The following is a 24030-nucleotide window of genomic DNA, read 5'->3' as shown; positions in this document are numbered from 1 at the left end:
ACAAAAGAAACTTTCTTTTTTGTTCAGCTTGTGTTCTATGCTTTGTTTCAATTTCAATGCATCTAGGTTATAGCAATTGAAAATATATTAAATATTGAGCAAGTGACATTTGCATAAGAGGATGCTTCTTATTGTATTATGTGTTGGTGACTTAGCAGCTTATGCTATGGCTTATTTTTCCTTCATGAAAGAGGAACCATTTTTATTAATAAAAGCTTTTTCTTCTAGAATAATCCTTAATATTTCCTATCACAGCTGCTTAGATCATATTGCTTTGAACACAATTAGGAATGAAGCTGCACAGGACACTTGAAACCCTACATTTGTTTTTAAGTTGACACTGTGTAGCACTCTGTAACGATATTCTGATTGATGCCTACGATAAAACCTGGAATGTTTTGTGCTTAGTTCTTGCAGATACACTTTGTCTCCTTACAAACACCTTGTCATGGTTATGCATAAATGTGACAAGGTATAATGGCCACAAAACTGAAGCATGGGAAGTTCTGCACAAAAGCGCATAAGAACTTCTTCACAGTGAGGGTGAAGGAACACTTCTTTCCAACAGGCTGCCCAGGGAGGTTGTGGAGTTTCCTCTGCAGATATCCCAGGCCCACCTGGATGCCTATCTGTGCAACCTGGTCTAGAGAGCCTGCTCTGCAGGGGGGTTGGACTCGATGATCTCTAGAAGTCCCTTCCAGTCCCTACAATTCTGTGATTCTGTAAAGCATGAATTAATGCGTCCTCCTGTTTCTGTCTCATAGGTCTTCATTTCTGATGCATCATGTAGAAAATTATCCCCACTTGATCAGCTTCAACTATGTTTACTATCATGCCTAATGTGTTGCAGAACCATCAAGAACTTCAGTAGGAGCAACAGTTATTGCACGGAAAGGATTTGCGTGACAGCATCATGATTAGGTGCAGCTGACAACTTGCTTAATTAGTACAGCTAGTTGCATTTTCATTTATTTATTTATTTTTGGTAAATAAGAGTCTATGGCCAAAGAACCTTTTCCCTTAAATGCTGTGTGCTGTTATCTGCTAGGGCTTCTCTTCCACTTATTCTTGGAGGTCAATTTGTAGAGTTTTTCTGACCTTGGAAATGGATCTACCTAGAGCCTGAGATCATGCTCTGTGGTTTGTTTGCTCAGAAAGTCTAGTTCTTTTTCTGTTTGACTTTTTATTTCTTTTTAGCTAGTTGGCTGCTTGGCTTGATACTGTACATAGCTGAAGAAGTGTACACACTGACCTGATCAAGTGTTCTAAGAGAGAGGTGATCCTCATGGGTTCTTTTCCACTTGCAAGATTGCATGATTCAAATCAGTATTTGAGTGCTAGGCTGATACAGCATTCTTTGACACAAACTAGCTGAGTTTTCTAGAGCAAAAAAGCTGTAATTCCAACCAAACAGAAGTACTTTTTAGTATGTTTTTTTTTTTCTCCCTCCATTTTTTCTTTGTCGGGAAGAAGCAGTGTGCTTGCGAATGGAAATTTCTATGTTGCATATTGTGCTTCAAAGACACAGTGTAGGCTTGTAAATTTGGTTCATATCCTATTGAATGTCAATATTCAAAGAGAAAACTGGGTATTTTTGGAAGGTCCAAGCAGGAAAACTAAAATGTCTGGAGAGGGTATGATTTCCAGAGTGTCCCAAAACGAACATCTGCTATTCAATTTTTTTAGTCTTTTATTTTCATCACGTTAAGTAGTTGTTGTAATTGGAGGTAACTTGAAAAAGCTGTGACCTGTTATTTGAGTGAAGGAGAACTGGGGTGGGCAATAACAACAGTAACAGTTTGATGTGTTGCTTCATAATATTTTTATGACTTAATTGTACGGGCTTCACATTGGCCTTTTTATTCATTTATTAATGTTAAGGAACCTTCAGGGTGATTTCTATCTTAGTCTATTATTGTTCTTTAACCTAGAGGATTTTTTGAACTAAGGTCATTGGACGATCCAATACATTTCATTGTTTGTCTGAATTTAATGTGAACTGGAACGGAACTTCTCGAATCAATAAGTTTTAGAGCTACCTCATTTTGAAGGAAATGGCACCAACCAATAATGACAACCTAGCAATAAAAGAAGAATGGCCTTTTGGAGATACTTCAAAAGAATAAGAGTGTTCTTAGATCTTTTACCATGTTGTAATGTTTAACTGATGTTGGAGAACCCAAAACAGAAATCTGACTAAACATTGGTTCTCTATATAAAATAGGAAAGATGTAAGATTTTGCCAGGGTGATCAAACATGCCATCTGCAGCTTAAATGTGTCATATTTTGAACTGAAATTCAATGTTGGAAGACCTTCAAATTTGATATTTAGGGAGTTCATTAATTTATGGCTATTTCAGTACCAGTGCAGATGACAAAGGCAATCTAAGAGAAGTATAAATGAGTTTTAGAAGCCCGTTAATACAAGTTAAATATGGTTTTAATTTAAAAGCATCAACAGCAAAACTCACTGTCCAAATTTCAGTTGATTTAACTGATGCTACATACAGGAAAGGGCTTTCAAAGACTAATAATTACTAAATTTTCTTCAGGCTTACTGTGTAAAGTGATGAAATCAATGCAGTATCTGGTATTGACATACTGTCTTTTTGATGCTGAGAAAAGGCTGTGTTGTTCCGTGTTATCAGTTGCAGTTACAATAGTTTAACTGTTTCAGTGGCATAGCCAGATTCACAGAGTTGAGAAAGCTCAGATTTGAAGATGCTGGCAAAAAAATTGAGATTAAACAGAACAGCATTATGAGACTAGGTCATGTTCTCACTCTTCTGTGCAGCTCTATACTAAATTAGTTGTAACCGAGTTTGTCATTTAGAGCAAATGTTGGCCCATTAATTGCAAGTCTTATCACAGAACAAAAAATGAACATTGCATCTAACTTCAGGCCGCCTTGAGGAAGATTTATGATTGCTTTTCATTAGCTGCTTTGTGACTTCAATTACTGTAAGACTTTTGCTCAAACTCAGTTACTTTAAAAAAAAAAAATACTTTTTACTTCTGCTAAAGCATCTGATTTGTTTTCAAATTTATGTATACTCTTGTGTATAAAACGGAAGGGGAAAATTATATTCTCTGTGACAAGAGAAAATATTTGTGTCATCAGAATCTTAGAATAGTGGAAGACCCTTATTAAGTCTAGCCTCTTCTATTATATGGCCCTCTTCACTTCTTTTGACAGTCAGTCTTCTATTAAATTTGTTTAGCAAAGTCCCAACATGATTAAATTAGGGAAAATTAAAATAAAATGGAGCATATGTAATTCCTTTTTCTTGGGCTAGAAATTGTGAATGAGTGGCTTGTGTATATGCTGCTTCTTTGAAGTATACCAAGAGTGACAAATCTTGCATATTGGTCGTGAGAGTTTTCCTAAATATTGAATATTTGGCAAATCTAGCACTATGTTCTTCAAAATATTTAGAAATGCTTGGACTGATATCTCCACTATGAGATGGAAGTAAGTTTATATTAGAGGATAAAAACAGGGAAGCATGTTCAATTTCATCTTGAAAGTGAAGCATTTATTAACAGATGGAGTTTGTTTGTTTGTTTGTTTTTGCCCATACGCTTTCTAGCTCGCATTACATCTGAGGAAAATCCTTTCCCATCTGTCCAGCTTCATATCTGTGCAGATGTAGAAATGAGGCATAAAAGGATTTTTAAATCCGTCACTTACCTCAAATAAGTACGTAATGTTAAAAATGGAAACAGGATTAAACAGATTTCCATGCCATTAAAAGTGGCACTGGTGTATACTGTTTCTTGCTTTTTTGGTACTTACACTAAGTTAGTTGTTAAAATATTAGAGAGAATACAGTGAAAAGCCTGAGGTACTATCTAAGAATTAGGGAGACTAAGTTCACATGAATTAAATGGAGAGAAACAGAAACCTTCTGGGCTGTTTGGTGTATTATGATCTGAGATTTAAATATCTTGTGGGTTGAAATTGATCCTACTAATATTTGTAGTTTTTTAAGATATTGTAACCTGTTTATATACTTGAAACATATTGGATATATGAATATTCTGCAGTACAATAGTTTCAGGCTTCAACTATCAAATATTTTTGTCCTTGAAATTACTTCTGTCATCTTCTACCAATTCAGGTGTACAGTTTCCCTTTATTTTGTTTCTGTGCTCTTGAGAGTAGGCAGAATTTCTTGCTTGAGCATTAATTGGAAGGTGTGGGTATCTGTGAGATGAGGCCGGTTCCCCAGCATGAGTTGCTTCACGTTGCCTCATCCTTCCAGTCTCTATTGCATAGCTCGCTTCCTTTTAGTTACATGCACGAAAATTCTTTCTTCTGAAGTTCATCCTATTTCAGCTTCCTGAGTGAAAGAATGAGAGTTTTTCTGAAACTGATCACATTATTGTTTTTTTTTGTTTTTTGTTTTTTGTTTTCAATTTACTGCTGTGCACCCAAAGAAAAGGAATATGGCTGTAAGCTCTGCATGCTTTCAAAAGATGTGAAGCAAGCAGCTTTGTTAGTTGGTCATAAATACTTGGAGAAAAATGTTACTTTTGTTGTTGATCTGAATGAAACAGTCATTTAATAAGTACTCAAAACTTGAATATTCTTCAAACATAAAATTTTTACAGTAAGTTTGAAGATGTGTGGTGAAGTGACTTAGGATTGTTTAGTTCTGTAGAAAAGTAAGCAGCTTTTGAAGAAATACTGCCATTCATACAGGGCCATTGGGTCAGTACAGCTCCCATTTTGTACATAGCAAGCCTTTCTTCTTGCAGTGTTTTCCAAGTCTTAATACTGTGATGCTATGGAATACATGACAACATGCAGCTCAATGTTTTGTACTCGTTCTTTTTTAACAGCCTGACATCAGCATTGTTATGTACAGGGACAAACTTTTATATTGATTTAGTGCTGAGACTTCATTTTATCGCTTTTTATAGGGTAAATGTAGTGGAAAGATACAGGTTCTGATGCTGACAATTTAACTTGTGACTTACTCAAGTTTATCAGTTCTTGTTTTTTTATCGAGCTGATTCATACCAACGAAATCAGTTATTTTTACTCTATTTACAATGGAGACAGTGAATGGACAGTGATTCAGGAGAGGATCCTGTGTATGATGTGTAGATGCCTGCAAACAAAATCTGTTCTGAACTTGCCTCCATTACATGTTTTTATAGCACACTGAAATTATATGAATCTAAAGGCATAGGCTTTTGAAATGGATGGTGATTGTAAGATTTCAACACTTTTTATTTGGAAGGATCTATGTTAAGGGCAAATACTCTTTGGTATGTCTTCTATGCTCTCTTCTTTTTGCAAATGGAAAAAAGCAAAACAAAACAAAACAACCTAACCAGCAACAAAAACAGAAGCAAGAAAACCTAAAAGAAAAATTTCCTGGCAGATAAGTCATTATCTGCTTCAAGTTTGCATCAGCATCCTCCCAAAAACACCCAAAGGTTTTGTCTCTAGAAATTTGCATCTGAAGTCGATTTTCTTCCTTCTCAGTGGGTGGCAAGTATATATTAAAAATAAAAATAAAAATAAAAAATTAAAAAAAAAAAACAAGAAACAAAAAACCTATGTTCTAGGTTGTTTTAATTTCTTCTGACTATACATCTCATTAGGAGTTGTAGTTTTTTTCTTTTAATTCAGAACATTAAACTCACTTGTGATAGAGCTGGCCTTACAATATTTTCTGTATGTGCCAGAACTTGTCAGGCTGGCATGAGTCGTGACTGTTATCTGCTGCTGAAAGGAAATTCGAGTTGGATTTCTGCGACACAGTGCTGCCTTGGCTATAGGCAGTGGCTCAGCCTAAGATGTTCCAGCTGCCACCGGATAGCCTCTTACATAAGCACTTAATCAACTTACGTTAAGAAACAAAGTAAGTAATTATCTCTTACAACCAGAATACTTCCTTCATTTGAATTCAACTTAAAAGGAACAGTTGATTCCTTAGAAGCCATGTGTGCTATGAAAAAAAAACCCAACACAACACGATAAAATAGGGTAACTGGTAATCTGCTGACCTTTCTCTGCGCTAGACTTGAAGCAGCTATTTAGTTCTGAGGTGTGGTTGTTGCATATGGTGCCTGATGTTGTTAGCTGTGGCAAGGCGTCAAAAGCAGTCGTGTACTATAGAGTAAAGAAAGTATTTTCTCCTTTCCTTGTTTTCAGTCATACCTGTTTGTTTATAAGACAAAACCACAGACTGATGTTTTTATTTGTGCTATGCATGACCTGAAGTCAACATCTGTGCATAGAAATTTCATCTGCTTTCATTAAAAGCAGTTGTTTTATTTCTGAGGAGTTTTCCAATAGAATGCCTCTTAAAAACAAAGAATAATTGTTTATAGAAGGCAAAAGTAAATTACTTTTCCACCTGAAATTGCCTCTCTTGTTTTTTGGATTATATCTTATATTGGGGATGCGGGGGGGATAAGTATTGGAAGAAATAACTCTGGTAAGAGACTTGACTGCCAAGCAGGCACCGGCAAATAATTAGTTTAACTTATTTGTAGCAATACCCCTTGAGATATCACCTGAAGTTTTATTTGCGGCAGCAGAGGTTTGGTATCTTCCTCCATCTTCTCTGCCTGCAGCATTGTGCTGTGGGATGCATTGGGATTGTGCAGCATTTAGTCCAAATCCTTTGTAAACATGCAGATAGTACAAGACTGATCATGTACTCTTATGCAGAAGCTAAACATGCCTCATTCATTCAGATGATATGTTTTTAATATGATTACAGAATGATTTTTCACATCTTTTGGCTTTTTTCTCCAAAAATGGGTACAGAAAATTGATTTCTGATATAATCTGAGCTTTGCCTTCAGAGGCCTGAGGTTTAGAAAAGAATAAATAATAGGATAAGGTCTGGAATGTTTAGGCTTTACAAATGGCTGTTAGTGAAAATGACCTGGTATTCTGTTAACTCCTGGTGTCTGGTTTTAGACATAGTGTCCAATTACCTGTCCTAAAATCACCTGAATTATATGTTTTTGTCTGGAATTTTGTGCAGCGAGTAAAACTTCCATCTGAAAGTCATTTGATCTAAACCTCTGCTTAGAGTATGGCTAGTTTTGAAGTTTGATTTAACTTTGTTGTAAGATCATATTGCTCAGTGAATCTGTCATGATTTGCAAGGATCTGTGAATATGGAAATGGGACTCGAAGTGCAGAATTACTGTGGCCATGTGTTTTCTAAATAAGAAATATTTGCAATATGTATTATAGTATTTGATACACACACTATTTCCTAGATGTGGAAATGAAAATAAATAAATAAAAAGCACAACAAGCTAGTTTTAAATTCCTCATTGCCATTCCTAGCCCAGTTGTGCAGCAGCTGAGCATTTGCAATTTTGGTTTCTGTTCCTTGGACTGGCTCCAGGAATTCCTGGCCAAATCAGAAGAGACAGACTGGGGGAGGAGCCTGCACGACTCTTTTATGGGAACAGATGAGTTACATTGAGCATAACAGCTAAATATTTAAAAAGAAAATCAGTCTACTGAGTCATTAAGTGATAACACTAAGAAAACAAAAAAAAAAATAAATTCTGTTGTTGCAATAACTATTTCTTAAGTACATAACGCGTTTTAAGAAAAATGAATGTTGCTGTAGGGAAAAAATATGATGTTATTTTCCCCTTTTCACAATTACCTGTTTTAGACTGTGATTTCTTTAGCTTTTCTTATACAGGAGATTAAAATAGATAACATCAATGATCAATGATTTGTTGATTTATTCTGCAGTTGAAGTAGCATTTCTTCGTTTATATCTTCCTCTTTTCTTTCTTTTTTTTTTTTTTTGTGCTCCTAAGTTAGCTAGAGAATATCTGTAAACCTGATTTTTCTCTAGACTTGGTTCTTTAAGGTCCTGTGAGGGGCTGTCATGTCCTCAAGTACATTTGTGCTTTCTTTAAGTTCATTAAAAAAGGTCTTCTGTGTCAGTATGTACTTTCTGCTGGGAGTTTACTTATGATAAGGGTTCCAAATATATAAGATTTGAGAGTCTACCAACCCTCTGTAAGATGCTCTTGGCCAACGTTGGTTTTCTTGAGTCTTCTGTTGAGAAAATGATGTATTTTGGTGTTTGTTTTTTTTCTTCTTGTTGACCAATGGAAGCAGTGGCAGATGGAAATACCAACCTTCAAAGTCTGAGGAAATTTCTTTGGTTCATTATGACTTACCAGGTGTGAATTAATGTTGTGGGGTACACTTATGGGGGTGAACAGGAAGCATTTCTCAGTTAGCTGGAGCCTCTAGGGATTTTCATATTGGAGGATATCTAACCCCAAGCTTTTTTTTTTTTTTTTTAACTAGGGTATTGTATTTTGACAGCTCACTTCTACCCCTCTGCACATCAAAGAGATCACAGCAGTAATCCAAGGCCTAGAAGTAGATATCTTGTTTTTATGTATGTTTTTTTTCTGCTGAATAGAAACCTTAAAAGGTTGCAACATCAAAAGGATTGTTTAACCTTTTTTGTGTCACTGAGTGGCAGACATGTGGAGGTTGAGATTACACTTATCGTCTCATCCCAGACAAAGCTATGTAACCTCTTTTGCCTTTATTGTCAAAATCACTGCAGCTCAGAACACATTAATCTCAATGTACAGTACAATCCCAGACTTGCTAGGGAAGTCTTTCTTTAGAAATATCTTGATTTTTTCCTGCATGAAGGACACAGAACAGTCTTGATGTATTGACATTGAATGCAGACATTTCTTCTCCCATGGATGAATAAAATGAAATACTGGAAGTATCAAAGGCTTGTTTCCCATGTTCTCTAATTATATTGACATCAGACCCTATGGCATTATTGAGGAGCTTGCCTGCTGAGCTATAGATAAAATGTTGCCGTGTGAGACTTGCATTATAAAATGGGATGTTGCCACAGTTTTTTTGTTTGTTTGTTTGTTTTCTAGAATAATAATCTCTATCTCATAGTGTTTAGGGTGACCTTATCCTTCATGCTCTGAATGCACGTCCACAGACCAGGCCAGTCTCTTGGCTTCAGGAATGGACTTGTGAAGTGTGTCTAGTTAAACACTTCTGCTCAAAGCAGGTTGAGCAGATTGCTTGGGGTTTTGTCCAATAAGGTTTTGAACATCTCTAAGGACAGAGACTTAGCCATTGTAGACAGCCTATTTCAGTGTTTAACCACCCTCACAGCGTGACAGTATAAATCATACACTTGAGATTTTATTACTTCAGTAAAACCTGACTGCAGGTTAAAAATAGAGTTTCATTTTCCTGTTGATCATAGCGTTTAGTCATTTCTTTTTAACAAAATTAAAGATGTGCAGCTGATAAGCAGTATTAAAAATTAGGCCAAACCTTAATTTTCAAGCAGTTTAATTTTCCCTTTTCTCCTACAAATAAAACCAAACTAAATCAAAAAGTGCTTTACTTTATAAAAAATGAGCTTGGGAAGAGAATAGTAAACACTTGTTCATTTTTTTTTTTATAAATAATACGCAGTATGATATATGAAGTACATCAGATGTGGGGGAAATATCTTAGGACCAAAAGATGAAAGTGTTCTTTGTGAATAAATCAATGCCATACACCTGCTGCATATATTAAAAATGAATGCTGAAGCTGTGTTTGGCATTAAGCTTGGGAATCTCTGATCTTTGTAGCAGTTTCTCAGTGTTGAGTAGAATATTTATTGGCAACCTTATTTCATCCACTTCTGTACTTTATTTCAGGAGATGGTCATTGGCATGTGTACTGGAACCTTACATCAGATGTGTTGAGCATACCATATTCATCTTGTTACGAATTTCTTCGTTATCATTAATGCTTTTATCAATAGTATTTTATAAGAATGGTTTATCTACGTAGGCTTACCAGTCATTGGGAACCGACTTGTGCCTTACATATCACTAAAAAAATATATGTTGGAAAAGTATTATACTTGAGTGTTCCTCACCCTTAGAATCGTAGAGTTATTTGAGGTGGAAGAGATCCTCAAAGGTCGCAGAATGGCCTGGGTTGAAAAGGACCATAATGATCATCTAGTTGCAACCCCTGTCTAGTCCCCGTTCATAGCAGGACAGTTGGGCATTGACTGTTAGATAAAGTTGCTCACAGCCCAGTCCAGCCTGAGAACTTCTTTGTTATATCAGAAGTTCCCCTTGACTTATTAATGATATTTTAATTTAAACTTCACCTATCTTTCACCATGGACCTGTTTAAGGTGTTTAAAACTGGAAGTCTGTGCTTGACTTCCTATGTCCTGTCTGAATGTATTGTAGTATTTGTTGGTCAGTCAGGAATTGACTCAAGATCTAATTCAGTGACTGAACTTGTTTTCTATAAGTCTGTCTGTTAAGTGACTGGTACTGGTTTCTATCTAGTTAGATTTATGTTTTTATTTGGTATTATAGACTAGTTTTTTTTGAAAACTTCTTTACGTTTTTCTGGCAATATATATATATATGGCAAAGTAAAAAAAGCTGGAATATAAAATACTCACTTTATATGAACATTTAACTTATAGTACTGTGAACAGTAGAAAGCAGTTGGACTTGATACTGTAGAAGTGTCAGTCCTTCAATCTTTTGATGTTTGTAATGTAACAAGTTATGAAACCTTGTTGTACTTGACATTGGTCAGTTGCAAATCCTTAAGGCTGTTCTCTGAACAAAAGTAAATATTTAAAAATCCAGTGCATCAAAGGAACTTTTAAGAAATATTTAATCTTACTGGAATTCACGTTTTCACTGCGCTTGAGGAACAAAGTATTCTAAAACTCTCATAAGTATTGGTATCAGAGGTTTTTGTGTGTTATGAGTAGGTTTACTCATGATTCTTATGCTAACACCCAAGAGTGATGAAAGTCCTTTAATACCATGAGTTACTGATGGGGAAAAACAAGAACACTAACTTTTTTTATTAGGTATATTATCCTTATGCCTACTAGATTAAGAAAACTTGAGAGAGAAAAAAAAAAAAAAAGTCATATGTATGTGTAGGGATTGTACCAGGTATTATTTCACCAGCAGCATCTATGTGATGGTAGGTAAAACTGTAAAATAAAACTTGCGAGTCTGTGCTTGAATCAACACATCACATTTTCCCTTAAGTAGTTGAACGTAAGACTTTGTTTGGCAGCATTGCAAGGAATGATTAATATTTTATATTACTTTAGTGTGCTGGAGTTGTACTGGAATACAACTGTATGGCTATGTTAGAGTTTGAAGCTTGTTGAAACTCAAATAGCTCCAAGTAAATGTTTCAGTAACCTTTTTAACCATTTGCATTTAGGAGCATTTCTCATATCCAAGTAACGAAGTAGTGCTTTGTTATTCACTGAAATCTACCTAACGTGGGATTTGATGCTGGTACACAGAACTTAAAAAAAATATATTGTAAGGAAATAAGGGAAAATACTAAGCAACTTCTAATGATAAATAATTAACCATTTGACATTCTGAACTGTCAAGTTACTTTTGTGCTATAAATACAAGACTTATTCAAGATGGAGTCATGATGATAAAGTCACATTAGGATGTGACTTTAAGTAGCTCACAAAATCAATTACACATGAGAGAAGGTGAGGTAAATAATTCACAATTTATAGTGCAGAGGATATGGAAAGCACAGTTGTCCATAGGAAAACTTGTCTAATATTGTCATTTTAACTAATGCCAAGGTTTGCAGGCTGTCAATAAACATACCAGTTATGGGGAGAGAGAAAGAGGACGTCATTTGTATTTTACCTTTTTACTTCTGTGGGTATTATTTAGGCATTATTTAGAGGCAATATGTTTGGAGCTGAATTAAGTAAACTTTCTTCTTCTAAACTTAGCAGAATTAGCAAGGGCCACATTTTGATTAAAGGTTTAGGTTTTTCTGTATAGGTGTGGAAAAAACTAGTGCTAACAGCACCAATGTAATGATTTGTCCTTTTCTTTTCTTTGGAAATTTGCTTCTGAGCTTCTGATGAACTTGTGCTCTCTTAAAGGAGAGTGGCACTTCTGTGAGTGCTGCACTGGAACAGATTGCCCAAGGAGATTGTGGATGCCCCAACTGTAGAGGCATTCAAGGAGTGATGGCTGATGCTCAGTGCTTCTCAGTGTTCCAAAGGCATTTGGACAGAGTCTCAACAACATGCTGTAAGTTTTTGGTCAGCACCAGAGTGGTCAGGTGGTTGAATTCAAAAGGTCAGCTTTGAAGGTCGCTTCCAACAGAACCATTCTGTTCTGTTCTGTCTTAAAATTTTTTATCCATCTCAAATGCTTCTTGATGAATTACTGGAAATAGTTCTACTTTCTGGCAAGCAAGATGATAAAATTACCCATGTTCTGAAGTATCTATGAAGTACTCTTTAAAAGTGTGTTTACAGACACTCCGAGTTTGGCTGGCAGGGCAGCGTGGTGTTTAGTTACCTGATTACCAGGAAATAGAGTTGCTCTTGTTTTGCAGCTTTTGATAGCAACAAAAGAACGGGTAAGATTTGTGCACAAAGCTGAATTTGTTGGTACTACTTTAGATGTAAACTTAAGTTATAATTTCTAAGTGACAAAGCTACAAAGTATGGTATCTTATGTGATACTTTTCCCTCTAGCTTCTCTTGTGGTTCTACTTAGTATAGTTTTTCCTCATTTGACTTTCTAATTGCAATTGAGACACTCTTGAAAGGATTTCCATGTAACAGTTCTTCCTGAATGGGGTCAGGTAGATGTACAGAGAGGCACAGCATTTCTCTCTGTGCTATGGTATCTTATCGATATGCCAGCAAGGAGTAAAATGTGTCAGAACCCTTACAGCGGGAGGAAGGAAAACAAATAAAGTAAAAGCATCCACTAATTAATGTATTTTTGCCATTATCCCAATAATTCCTTGAAACATGTTGAAGATCACGGGTGAAAAAGACTTCTGATTGTAGTCTGTCTGCTATCCATATTGCTATCTTTGCAATATTGTTTCTCTTCCAAATCACAGACATCACAAATAATTACACTCAGTGGTCCAGCATATAAACGAAAGTTGGAGTTTAAATTGAGCAATTGTGAAAGATCTTACTCTTGCTTGAAAAACTTGGTTTGGATATTATGTATTTGAAACAGAATTTCTGTGACTTTAAGGAGGTTGCTATAGTGCTCTGTGTGCAATTGCAAGGTCCTGCACCTGGGTCAGCACAGAAACACAAGCACAGAAACAGGTTGGGCAGAGAATGGCTTGAGAGCAGCTCTGAGGAGCAGGTCCCCAACAGAAACAGGAGATGGAGCTGTTGAAGCAGGTCCAGAGGAGGACCACGAAGATTAGGGCTGGAGCACCTCCTCTATGGGGAAAGGCTGAGAGGGCTGGGACTCTTCAGCATGGAGAAGGCTCCAGGGGACCTTATAGCAGCCTTCCAGTACCTGAAGGGGCCTACAGGAAAGCTGGGGAACACTTTTTATAAGGACGTGTAGCAACAGCATGAGGGAAAATGATTTTAAACTAGAAGGAGGTAGATTTAGACTACGTATTAGGAGGAAATTCTTTACTGTGAGGGTGGTGAGACACTGGAACAGATTGCCCAGCGAGGCTGTGGATGCTCCCTCCCTGAAAGCATTCAAGGCCAGGCTGGATGGGGCTTTGAGCAACCTGGTCTAGAGGGAGGTGTCCCTGCCTATAGCAGGGGATTGGAACTAGGTGATCTTAAAGGTCTTTTCCAACCAAATCATTCTGCAATTCTGTGTTGTCATCTGTTGAGTACAGGTGGTGTTCAGTTAAATGTGGCATTCTAAACTGAAAATGAAAGGAACATGACTTTCTACAAGGGACTATATTAAATTGTAATTGTGCAAACTAGTATGACATCATTTGAGTGTAACTGTATTAGAATATTCTCAGAAACCTTTTATTCTGAGTATGGTGCTCAAGGAGGCATGATCTGGAAGGAAGAGAAATTTTATTAAAATGTTCGTATTTTGTAGAAGCTGGAATGTTTGCTTTGGTGAGAACAAATGTTCTCATTTATTCTAACTAGTAAGGAAATGTAAATTTTCTTTTTTCTTTAGAAGTAGTCTGCTTTGTAATATTTACAGAAGGGTTCAGCTTTTTAGGATTTACAGACCAGCTCTTCCTTTAAAATCTTGCAGATTTGATTTGTCTAGAATGGTTAGGTAGGCATTTGTTCTTTGCACCATTGTTTCCAGAGGGAGATGGTTGACATTTACCTGTAGAATGGCACAGAGTCAAGTGAAAAAGAGCAGGTACTTGGTATACTTGATGGGACAAGAAATAGATGAGATTGATCACTTAACCATGTTGCAGTGTACGTGAAAGAAGTTAGTATGCTTAAGAAAATGAAGATGAGAATGAAATATTTTTTTTCACTTAATTGAATTACGTCTACATGAGAAACTAAAATTGTATTTTCTCTTCACTAAATACAAAGTTGGAATTTTATTTTTAATCTTTTTTTCAGTGATTACTGGATGGAATGTATCCAGTTATATCAGAGCAAAATATTCTACCTGTGAAAATTTTTTTCGGCTTTTTGCCATTATTCTTCATGTGGACTTCAATGCTAATAGCTGACCAGTGCCTGTCATCCTCTGATACTTACTACTTTACAGTGATGAACAGTTGTAGGTTTGGTGTGCAATTTTAACAATAGTTTTAATTTCAGTACTGAGATGAAATAGTAGCGTTTTGTTGAAGTACCTGAAGTGATGCCATTCTTTCCTTCGGGAATGCAGTGTTTGTAGAAAAGAACTTTTAGTCATAGCCTGAGTGAGCAAGGTTACAACTGATGCATGGAATTTACTACTAGCAAATCTATAGATAGTCTGCAGTCTGTTTATAACTCCTTCCGAGAAAGCATTTAGCGAAGAAGTATGAGAGAATGTTGTCCAACAAAATATATTTACAGCCTGACTAGTGGAGATTTTAGCTGTTTTTAGCAATGCTTAATGCATTATGAACCTTTTTTAGTAGTGTTTGTGTTTAATTTCTTTGAAGAGTGAATATAATTTTGAATCCAAGGTTGTTTTTCCCAATTATGCCCAAGTTAGTAGCTCAAGTGGAAAGTCAGGAAGTGTCATTCAGTGCTACCATTGATTAGCAAACTGTAAGTTGAATGTGTTTACTAAAAATACTTGGAAAGACCTGGAATCTTTCAAGGTCAGTTACTTTCCCAGCACCTACACACTGTTGTGACAACCCTGGTATGCTCAATTTTAGTTAATGAGCTAAAATTATCTTTGAAAGGTGCTAAAATAAAAACCGTTGACTGGATAATCATTTGTACTCTACCATGTTGCTTTTATTTTTATTTTTTTCCATGAGAAGTTAAAGGAGCATTTTCAAATTAACCACAGAGAGCTGCTTGGAAGACATCAAACAACTGCCAGTGTCTGTCGTCTTTTCACTTTCATCTGTTGAATATTTACCCCAGATAATGCATTTCTGTAAAAATTTAGGTAAGAGTAGTATGAAAGTGAATATTAAGATAGTGTCAGCTTGTTTTTTTTTCTCTTTATTTTCTGAATATTTGGTGTTCATCTTCCAGTTTATACATGTATTAAGGTATAATCCTGTTAACACCTCTGTTTAGCATTACGTAAGGATGACTTGGTCTATTACCGGTCTTTGCTTTCTTTGTTGCTGACCTTGCTTGAAAGCATAAAAGCTAAGTAATGCTTCCTCATTGATGTGCCAATGAAACCTGGTCTCAGCAGGCTGAGCTTTATACTATTAATAGAAGCAGATAATGCTAAGATTTATTTCTGATTTCTTCCCCATACCCTTAATGGGCTTAAGTAATAGAACTCAAAATAATAATAAAAAAAAAGAACATATTTCATTGTACTGACAGCAGCATCTATTGTTTTTTTTTTTTAATTACCCTGGTGTCATTCAGCAAATGATCTCATATGAAGTACCTGAACAGCAAAAGAATTCTTGATTCAAAGCGTTCAGTATTGTAGGTTAGCGTTACTAGATGTTAAAATGCTGTGACTTGATTTCTCTGGATTGTGTGTTTTGTGATATACATCACTGTTTTCCCTTTTTCTGCTTCACGAAAGTGAGATACCTTGTGATCTTACTGAATAAAGCACTTTACTTTATGTACTGGAACCTGCTTTAGCAGGAGGTTGAATTCAGTGATCTTTAGGGCTCCTTTCCAACTCATACAATTCTGTGATTCTGTATAACGTTGTCTCTCCCACAAAATTTAGTGTATGGCCTTTGAATGTTTGAGAGATTTGAAGTTTGTGTCAACTTGTTGAATTGTGTAAAGCGCGTATGTTGTCCAATTCCTGTCAATATGTTGAAATGGAAAATTGTTTGGTGCTAGGAGATATGTAATTTTAAGCTATGTAGTTGTATTTTGTGGTGATTTCAAAATAAAAAGTAGGTCCAATTAAGCTAACAGAAGAATTTGTCTTGATTTTTTTACATCCGTTTTTAAAGTAAATTTTATAGAACTTTTCTTTTTGGATGCAAATTCTGATCTATGACATTAAGCTAGTTTACTTAGTGGTAACACAATACACAGGGGGTATCAAACCTTTGCAAACTGATACTAGTGCAGAAGGATACAGTTCGAAGAGATCTATCTTTTGTGCTTCCTAGCTTGATAATTAATTTCTCAGTGGATTATTTTAACTCAGTCAGGATAATGATCAGGTTACATTGTAAAATAAAAATGATTGTAATAAATAAAACCCAAATATATTTGAACTAAGATCTTTGTCAAGCTGACATAAATAGTCAGGCACGGTGTGTGTGTGTGAGGGGAAGGAGAAGCTGAGGGATTTATTCTTGATGTTCAAAGATTCGTGCACTGTATTCCCATTACCCCTTTAAGCATTTGTCTGTGAACTCAGCCACTTCAGTGTATTAGCAATAATCTTTGTGTTTCTTTGATGTCTGGAATATCCTTAATGAAAAATTAACACTGTACAATTTGGTCTACTTCTTAGGAATATCTCTCACTCCTACATTTCCAGAAGTACTGCTTGTCCCAAGAGTCAGTAAATCATTTGCATACATTGCATGTTCAGGTGTATTGAGAAAGTAAAAATATCATGTAATAAAATGATAGAAAACACTGATTTTTTTCTCTTGGCACAGAAGTGAGGTAGATTGTGGAAAGTTTTTTTTTTACTGCTTTACTTCTAAAATGTTTTGACATGCTGTAAGAATACTAGCTAGTCTTCAGAAGTGGTATGAGCATTTAGAATGGCAGTCTGCTTTTGAGATTGTGACAAGCCAAATTAGAGATGTGGGAGTTGTCTGGCTGGAAGATTAGTGTACTTTTCAAAATAACCCACATCATAATTTTAGGTTCCCACTGCAAGGATCTGGCATGTGAAATATATGTGCCCACCCTCTGAAGTCAGCAATAGAGGAGTACAAGCTATGACTGGGGCTCTGATGTATCATAAGAAGGGCTACCATCCTTCCTTCATGTAACTTGCATTCATATGATATGGTTAACTAACTCCTTAAAATTACTGAGTTAGATAAAATGTACATATTAAAAGAGCTAACAAAAGCAAACGTCTTTTCCTTTAAGTTTTATTCTGAATTCTGTAACTTAGAACTGTTCAGTAGCTTCTGAACTTAATTGCTTTGTTTTCTGTCATAAGTAAGAATTAGTATGATTTAGGACTTTTTCCTAACTAGTTCAAGTTTAAAGGCATGCGGCAGCCAAAGTTGCTTTTTGTTTAAGCCTCCTTGTTTTTCTCTTAATTCACCTCACAGTTTGCTTTATGGCTACTCAGCTATTCTGTGCTTGACAGCCTAAGTTTTGAAGCTCTTATTCCAATACTTTCGCTTAGCATTTTTTCTTCTTTCCACAAAGGAAGCCATTCATGTCACATAGCATTCATGTCAGATAGGTAACTGTTGTAAAAGTGCTGCTTCAGGTTTTCAGGGGATTAAAAGAGTTTTATACTTACATTTAAAGAATTCATATTGAAAGTTTGTTATTCACATTTGTTGTGCATGAAACAGTGGAATGATCACATAGAAGAGAAGCAATGAAAGAGAAGTGAGAATGCATGCTTTGGGTTAAGCTTAAAAATGAAATTTTAGACTTATCAGCCATATCTGCATTAGTAAAGTAAATCTGCCCAGAGCTGTTGCCAATAAGACTGATTAGAAGAGAAGAGCTGCTGCTTTGGGGAGTGATGCTTTGGCTCCACTTGACTACTAAACTGCTTCTGGTAACTTTGGTGGTTACTTTGCCAACCAGCAACAGTGCCCACAGACACTTCAGGGAAGTTACACATAGTGTCAGGAAAGGAGCTTCCCTCTAATTTACTGCTGTGGTTTAATCCCAGTGGGCAGCTAGGCACCACATGGTCACTTGCTCAGTCTTCCACAGCAGGATGGGGAGGAGAATCAGAAAGGTAAAACTGCAAGATCTCATGAGTTGAGCTTAGATGTTTTAATAGCACAAAATCTATACATGCAAGCAAAGCAATTTGCTAATTCCCTTTGGCAGGTAAATGTTCAGCCATTTCCAGGAAAATGAGACTGAGTCACACATAACAGTTACTTGAGAACATTTATTTTTACTCAAGCATAACTCTGATCCTGTCCGTCCCACCCCAGTCCTACTTTGTTGCACTCCCTCCCTCCCAACTTTTATTGCTGAGGATGTTGTTCCTATAGTACATGACAGCTTTTGTTCAATTGGAGTCAACTGTCCTTGGCTGTGTCCCCTCCCGGCTCCTTGTGCATCCCCAGGCTGCTCGCTGGCAGGGCAGCAGAGGAAGCAGAAAAGTCCTGGAATCGGGGTATCCCACCTTGCTCAGTGCCAGCTAAAACATAGCTGTGCTGTCAACACTATTTTCATCCCAAATTCAAAAGGTAGCACTGTATCAGTTACTGTGAGGAAAATTAACTATATCCCAGCCAAAATCAAGACATACAAAGCGTACATATATACATAATTACAGCATAAGACAGATTTTAATTTCAAATTGGTTATACTTAAACATTTAATTTACTCATCTTTTTACCTAGAGATGGTTTCAAAATAGGGGATGCCTGGTTTCTCTGTCTGGATCAAGATATTGGAAATGTATTCTGTTCTTGAAGCATTTTTCATAACTTGGATGGGAATTGGTGAAACTGTGGGCTGTGGAATTAATTGGCTTATCTACAGCAAATTGTATGTTTTTACACATAGTGTAGAAGTACTAATTAAAATACAAACGGGGTGGAGTTTCACAAAGCAACTATGAGCATTTCACTTTGGTTCATCTACTTGCAGACACAGCTTTCATTAAAGAGCAAGGAATCTGAGCTGACAAGCTGAGTTCTTTCCTGACAATCTAAGATTCCCTACTGTTGCTGTGTATCTCAGGATATTGTTATTGCTAGTATTTTGGAGAAGACGGGGCTTCTTTCCTAAAAGAAAGATATTTACAAATAAACTACTGAGTTACCATTCTTCTTTTTTCTGTTATAAAACTAAGAAGTCAGAATAGTAATTTTCATGTTTCCTCTTTAAGGAAAAGTGCTGTTTGGTGTATATAGGGAGTTCTGAGAATTGACTTAAACTTGTCTTTTAGTGGTCTTGAGATTATACAGAGAAATGCAAGGGATCGGATGTTGATAGCTGTGTGTGTACTGATTAGGCATGTTTAGTTACTTGAGTCTGCTACTCATCTTACTGCAGAAATACTGAGTGAAGTGATAATGACTTTTTTTTTTTCTTTCCCCTCTCGTAGTGTGCTGGAGAAGAGAATTGGGTGGACAGTCGGACTATTTATGTTGGGCATCGTGAACCACCTCCAGGCACTGAAGCATACATTCCTCAGAGATTTCCAGATAACAGAATAGTCTCATCAAAGGTAGTGTTCTGTCACTCATTTGCATAAATCAGTGTAAGTTCCGCTTTGTGTGCTTATTTTATTCCTCCAAGATGATCTTTCTGTACTTCCTATGTTTCTCCTTTACCATGATTGGCAAAGGTAAATGAACATCTCAAGTTTCTTCTACAAAAACTAATTGTCATATATGAGTTAGAATAAAGTAACTCATTCAGTGTTCAATGTAGTACATAGCAAGGTCTTAGAATGAGGCTGTGCTTTTTCACAAAAGAGTGAGAAAGTAATTTTCATTTGGGTTGACGCTGGAGTAAAGAATATCTTCCCAAGGCAAGACTTTGTAATTGTACATCTTCCTTTTTAATTGAGAGCATTATCTCAAAGTACAAGAAGTACTGCGATCAATGTATGTGATCTCTGCAATAAGTGTTCCCTTCAAAAGCTGACACAAAAACCTCTTAGAAATTATGGGATATTATTACCCATCTAACAAGTGTATCAGTCTTAAATATATCATAAATACCAAGATTTTATACCTTTTAGAAATCATACAGTTTATCACTCACTGTAAGTTTACAACTTCCTGCTTCAGCAGTATTGTGTGAACAAATAAGTTTCTGGTTTAGAAAGCCTGGGTTGCCTTAAATGTTTCTGTTCTAGTAGCATAAAAAACTGAACACTTGCAGCTTTCTATGTCGCAGACTCCCCAAGAACTTCATCTATTGAATGTGTTCAGATGTCAAACTTCATGCAAGCCAGTTATGCAATAACATCAAGGGGAAATGATTTCAAACTCAAGGAGGGAAGATTTAGGTGAGATGTCAGGAGGAAATTTTCCGCCGAGAGAATGGTGAGGTACTGGTACTGATACAGGCTGCCCAGAGAGGTTGTAGATGCCCCATGCCTAGAGAGGAGGGTCTAGGCCAGGTTTAATGGGACCCTGGTCAATCTGAACTTGTGCATAATCTAGCAATTGGCAACCCTGCCTGTGGCAGGGAGGTTGGAAATCAAATCATCTTTGATTTTTCTTCCACCCCAAGCTGTTCTATGATTCTGTGAATGGCTTTAAAATAGCTTTTACTGGAAAAAGTTACTTTTAAGCAGTATCTTAGATTTGCTTTGAGAACCTTTCTAACCCTGTAATCTCAGAACTGTATGCTTGCATACCTTAGTGGATCTGAACACTTACCTTCCACTAATATATGACAAAGCTGTAGTAAAAGTTGTGCTTCTCAAACTGCCTCATTTCTTACATAAATTTTTTTATTTTACTATCTTCCTTCACTACAATCTTTATTATCTTCTTTCTATATCTCTTCCAAAGACAGCGTGCCTAGAAAAACAGCCTAGTGTCTGAACATCTTTACTTAGATAAAATATTCAGAAGGTAATGTAAATAATCCAGATGGAATATGGTCAGACAAGTACAATGGGAAATCCTGTACTTTGCACATCACTGTGTATTATTGCAGCATAAACACATTTTATGCAAATCTTTGTACTTGTGACATTTTAATCTTGTATATTTCATCTAGAGCTTACATACATAAAGCTATTGAAGTAAGTTACTGCCACTGCTTTTTGAAATAAAAAGCATCCTACTTAGTTCTACAAGGTGCTTGACATCTTTTTTTGATAGTGAAATTAGAAGTTTTGAGTTACTATGCTTTGTAGAGTGAGATCTTAAATGTGGTTTAGTGTGAGAATAAGCCGAAGCTTCTTGCCAACAGTTATTAAATATGTGGAATTTTAATTAGCTCAAGGAAAAGATTTCACTTAATTTTGATATACTTTCAGTTAGATGTTTGAAATATTAGATTCTTACAATTAGTTGACAACTAAAAAGCTTTTCCATAAACAAAAGGTTTTTAGTAGAAATATTTTTATACACATATCTCAGACTTGTGGTTTATATGTTAAACTTGTTACTTTAAATAAGTAATCTAAGTCTTCACTGTGAAAGTAAATACAGTGATGATTACATAGGTAACTCCAAAAGTAATGCCTCCTATTTATTTGTATGGAAACTTCAACAGATGCAAAGAGCACAATAACACTATTTGATAGAGCAAATTCTCAGCTACAATACACTGGTTTCCAGCATAATCATCACCATTATCATTTTTGCCAGCAACGAACAAGAGTCTGCATGTTGCATTTATTAAAAAATCCGCACCAGCAGAGGTGACCCTCTGTCACCATTGCTGAAGCATACCACATCATTGTGCAGACATCCACTGTTCAGTTTCCATAAATGCTCAGCAAGTATTGATGAATGTCAATTGACGCAGTTTTTTCCACATGGAGGAATTTAGTAATAACCCTTTGACTCATCTGCACTTCCTTGTCAGGCTCCATTTTGTCAAGCCACCCCTCCATTGCCATCTGTCATACAAAATGTAACAGAACATTGGTGGAAAGGCTCAGTCTCTACAGCCATATCACCAGCATCTTCCTCTGATACCGTGGGCCAACATAATGCAATGGGAAATATTACTTTCAGAGCAGCCCTTGTTTTTTAGGAGGGAGTAGAGTTTGCAGAAGTCCTTTATACAGATACATACTTTTTACAGTATTGTTCCTAAGAGTGCAGAAAGTTCAACTTGGATTACAATTGTCTTGAAATAGAAAATTTCTCTTGCTATTTTACCTATGCTGTCCTTTGCAAGAAAATTTGATTATTCATGTGTTCTATCCCAGATATTCTGGGTAAAGCGCTACTGTGATTTGGCTTGTATTGATTCTTGCTCTGTAAGCTAGCTAGCTCACAGCCTTTCACTCTGTCCTTCTTACTGGCTCCCTTAGAAGCTCTCTGAAAGAATATCTACTGGAGCTTAAAGACAGCCTTAAACTTACTGAAAAAATAATGAAAGTATATTGAAATGCTATTGAAAAACAATATTATAATCGGAAATTCATAATTGTTAGAGTAAAATACATACATGCGAGCATGCTATGTAACATTACCTCAACCATGAAGGGTATTTCCTTAGTTTTTCATCAGTAGGACAGACAGTAGTTTTCAGCTGTGGTTTTATAGGTCTTTAAGGCTTATACAGGAAAGATGATGATTGCTCTTCAAGGATGAGAAACCCTGAACTTTGAAGTACAAATTCTGCCAATTTAAGACAAATTGAGTTTCTAAAAAGAGCACCTGAAGACCATGAGGAAATTTCGTCAATTGGACTGTATGCTCCTGTATTAACAAATGCCCTGTCATAAAACCCTGAAAAAATATGGCCACTTGAAGTAATTGGAAAAGTCTAAGGTTTTTTTCTTCCAAAGGTAAACTTCATGATGCTGCACAAGAGGTTTTCTAGTGTCAGCAAGATGATAATTTGATTCCGGTACAGGGGAATATTTCTTGTATATTGCGTTGTCACTGTGGAATGTGGTTAATGCTCTATCTGTTTAATGGCATATTCCTGCTTGTGAAAAAAACCGATCAAGACAGACACTGGGCAGACAAAAATGCTTTTTTGATTTCATATGACTTTTAACAATGTACCACAAAAAGTGTGTGTCAAATTAATAAAAAGCAAAAAAATTGTTTTAGCTTGTGTATGCAGTTAGCTTATGTTCAAAGGTAGTGACCTTTGTAAGGTAGATTCTTACATGGTTCTAGTTTTTAACTACTTCACCTGCATGGACTGTTAGTCTTTAATGTAGCTGCTGTGTGCCCTTTATTGGACTTATATGGCAGTGATGCAGCATGGCAAAGTAACAGCTGGCAGAAAACCCTGCTGTTTCATATGAGGAGTCAAAAAAAAAAAAAAAACAACACAACTTCATGTAAATGAGTTGGCAGAAGTTGTTTGCTTTTTTTTGTTGTTGTTGTTAAAAATATTCATATTTTGAAAGAATGTACTGATCATTAAAACTACTATTTCAAAAAGAAAATCTTACTGTAGTAGTGGTTAAAAGAATTTGGTAGGGAACGCCTTTTGTTCCTTCTACTTCTGAATTGGGAGAACGTCAAGTTTTTATCAATTCTGCTTCTGAAAAGTGATTAATCACAAAATAACTAATATGAAACTTCCTTAAGGTCCACACTTCATCATTTGTGCTCAGGGTGTCCCAGGTAGTATGCCAATGGGTGTATATATATATTATTTTTTATATATATATAAAATAATACATCACAGTATGTGGAAGTGCCAAACCACTTAATGTGCTGTCATGGGAACTGCTGAAGTCCCACCTAGCACATTATCTTGTCGCCAGCGGTAGATGTTTAAGGAAGG

At 36.1% G+C, this 24030-nt stretch overlaps 1 protein-coding gene across 1 annotated transcript in view; it reads left to right on the top strand.

Moving 5' to 3' along the window:
- The window catches only part of ATP11A (ATPase phospholipid transporting 11A), a 118312-nt gene that overhangs the window by 35600 nt on the left and 58682 nt on the right, over positions 1 to 24030 (top strand). The window contains 1 exon segment of the mRNA XM_019610020.2: positions 19688 to 19810. Within this exon segment, the coding sequence (XP_019465565.1) occupies positions 19688 to 19810 (123 nt within the window).

Source organism: Meleagris gallopavo, chromosome 1 (assembly GCF_000146605.3).
Source record: "Meleagris gallopavo isolate NT-WF06-2002-E0010 breed Aviagen turkey brand Nicholas breeding stock chromosome 1, Turkey_5.1, whole genome shotgun sequence".
NCBI classification, from domain to species: domain Eukaryota; kingdom Metazoa; phylum Chordata; class Aves; order Galliformes; family Phasianidae; genus Meleagris; species Meleagris gallopavo.
The sequence above is the reverse complement of the archived record's forward strand: the minus strand, read 5'-3'. Positions and strand labels throughout refer to the sequence as shown.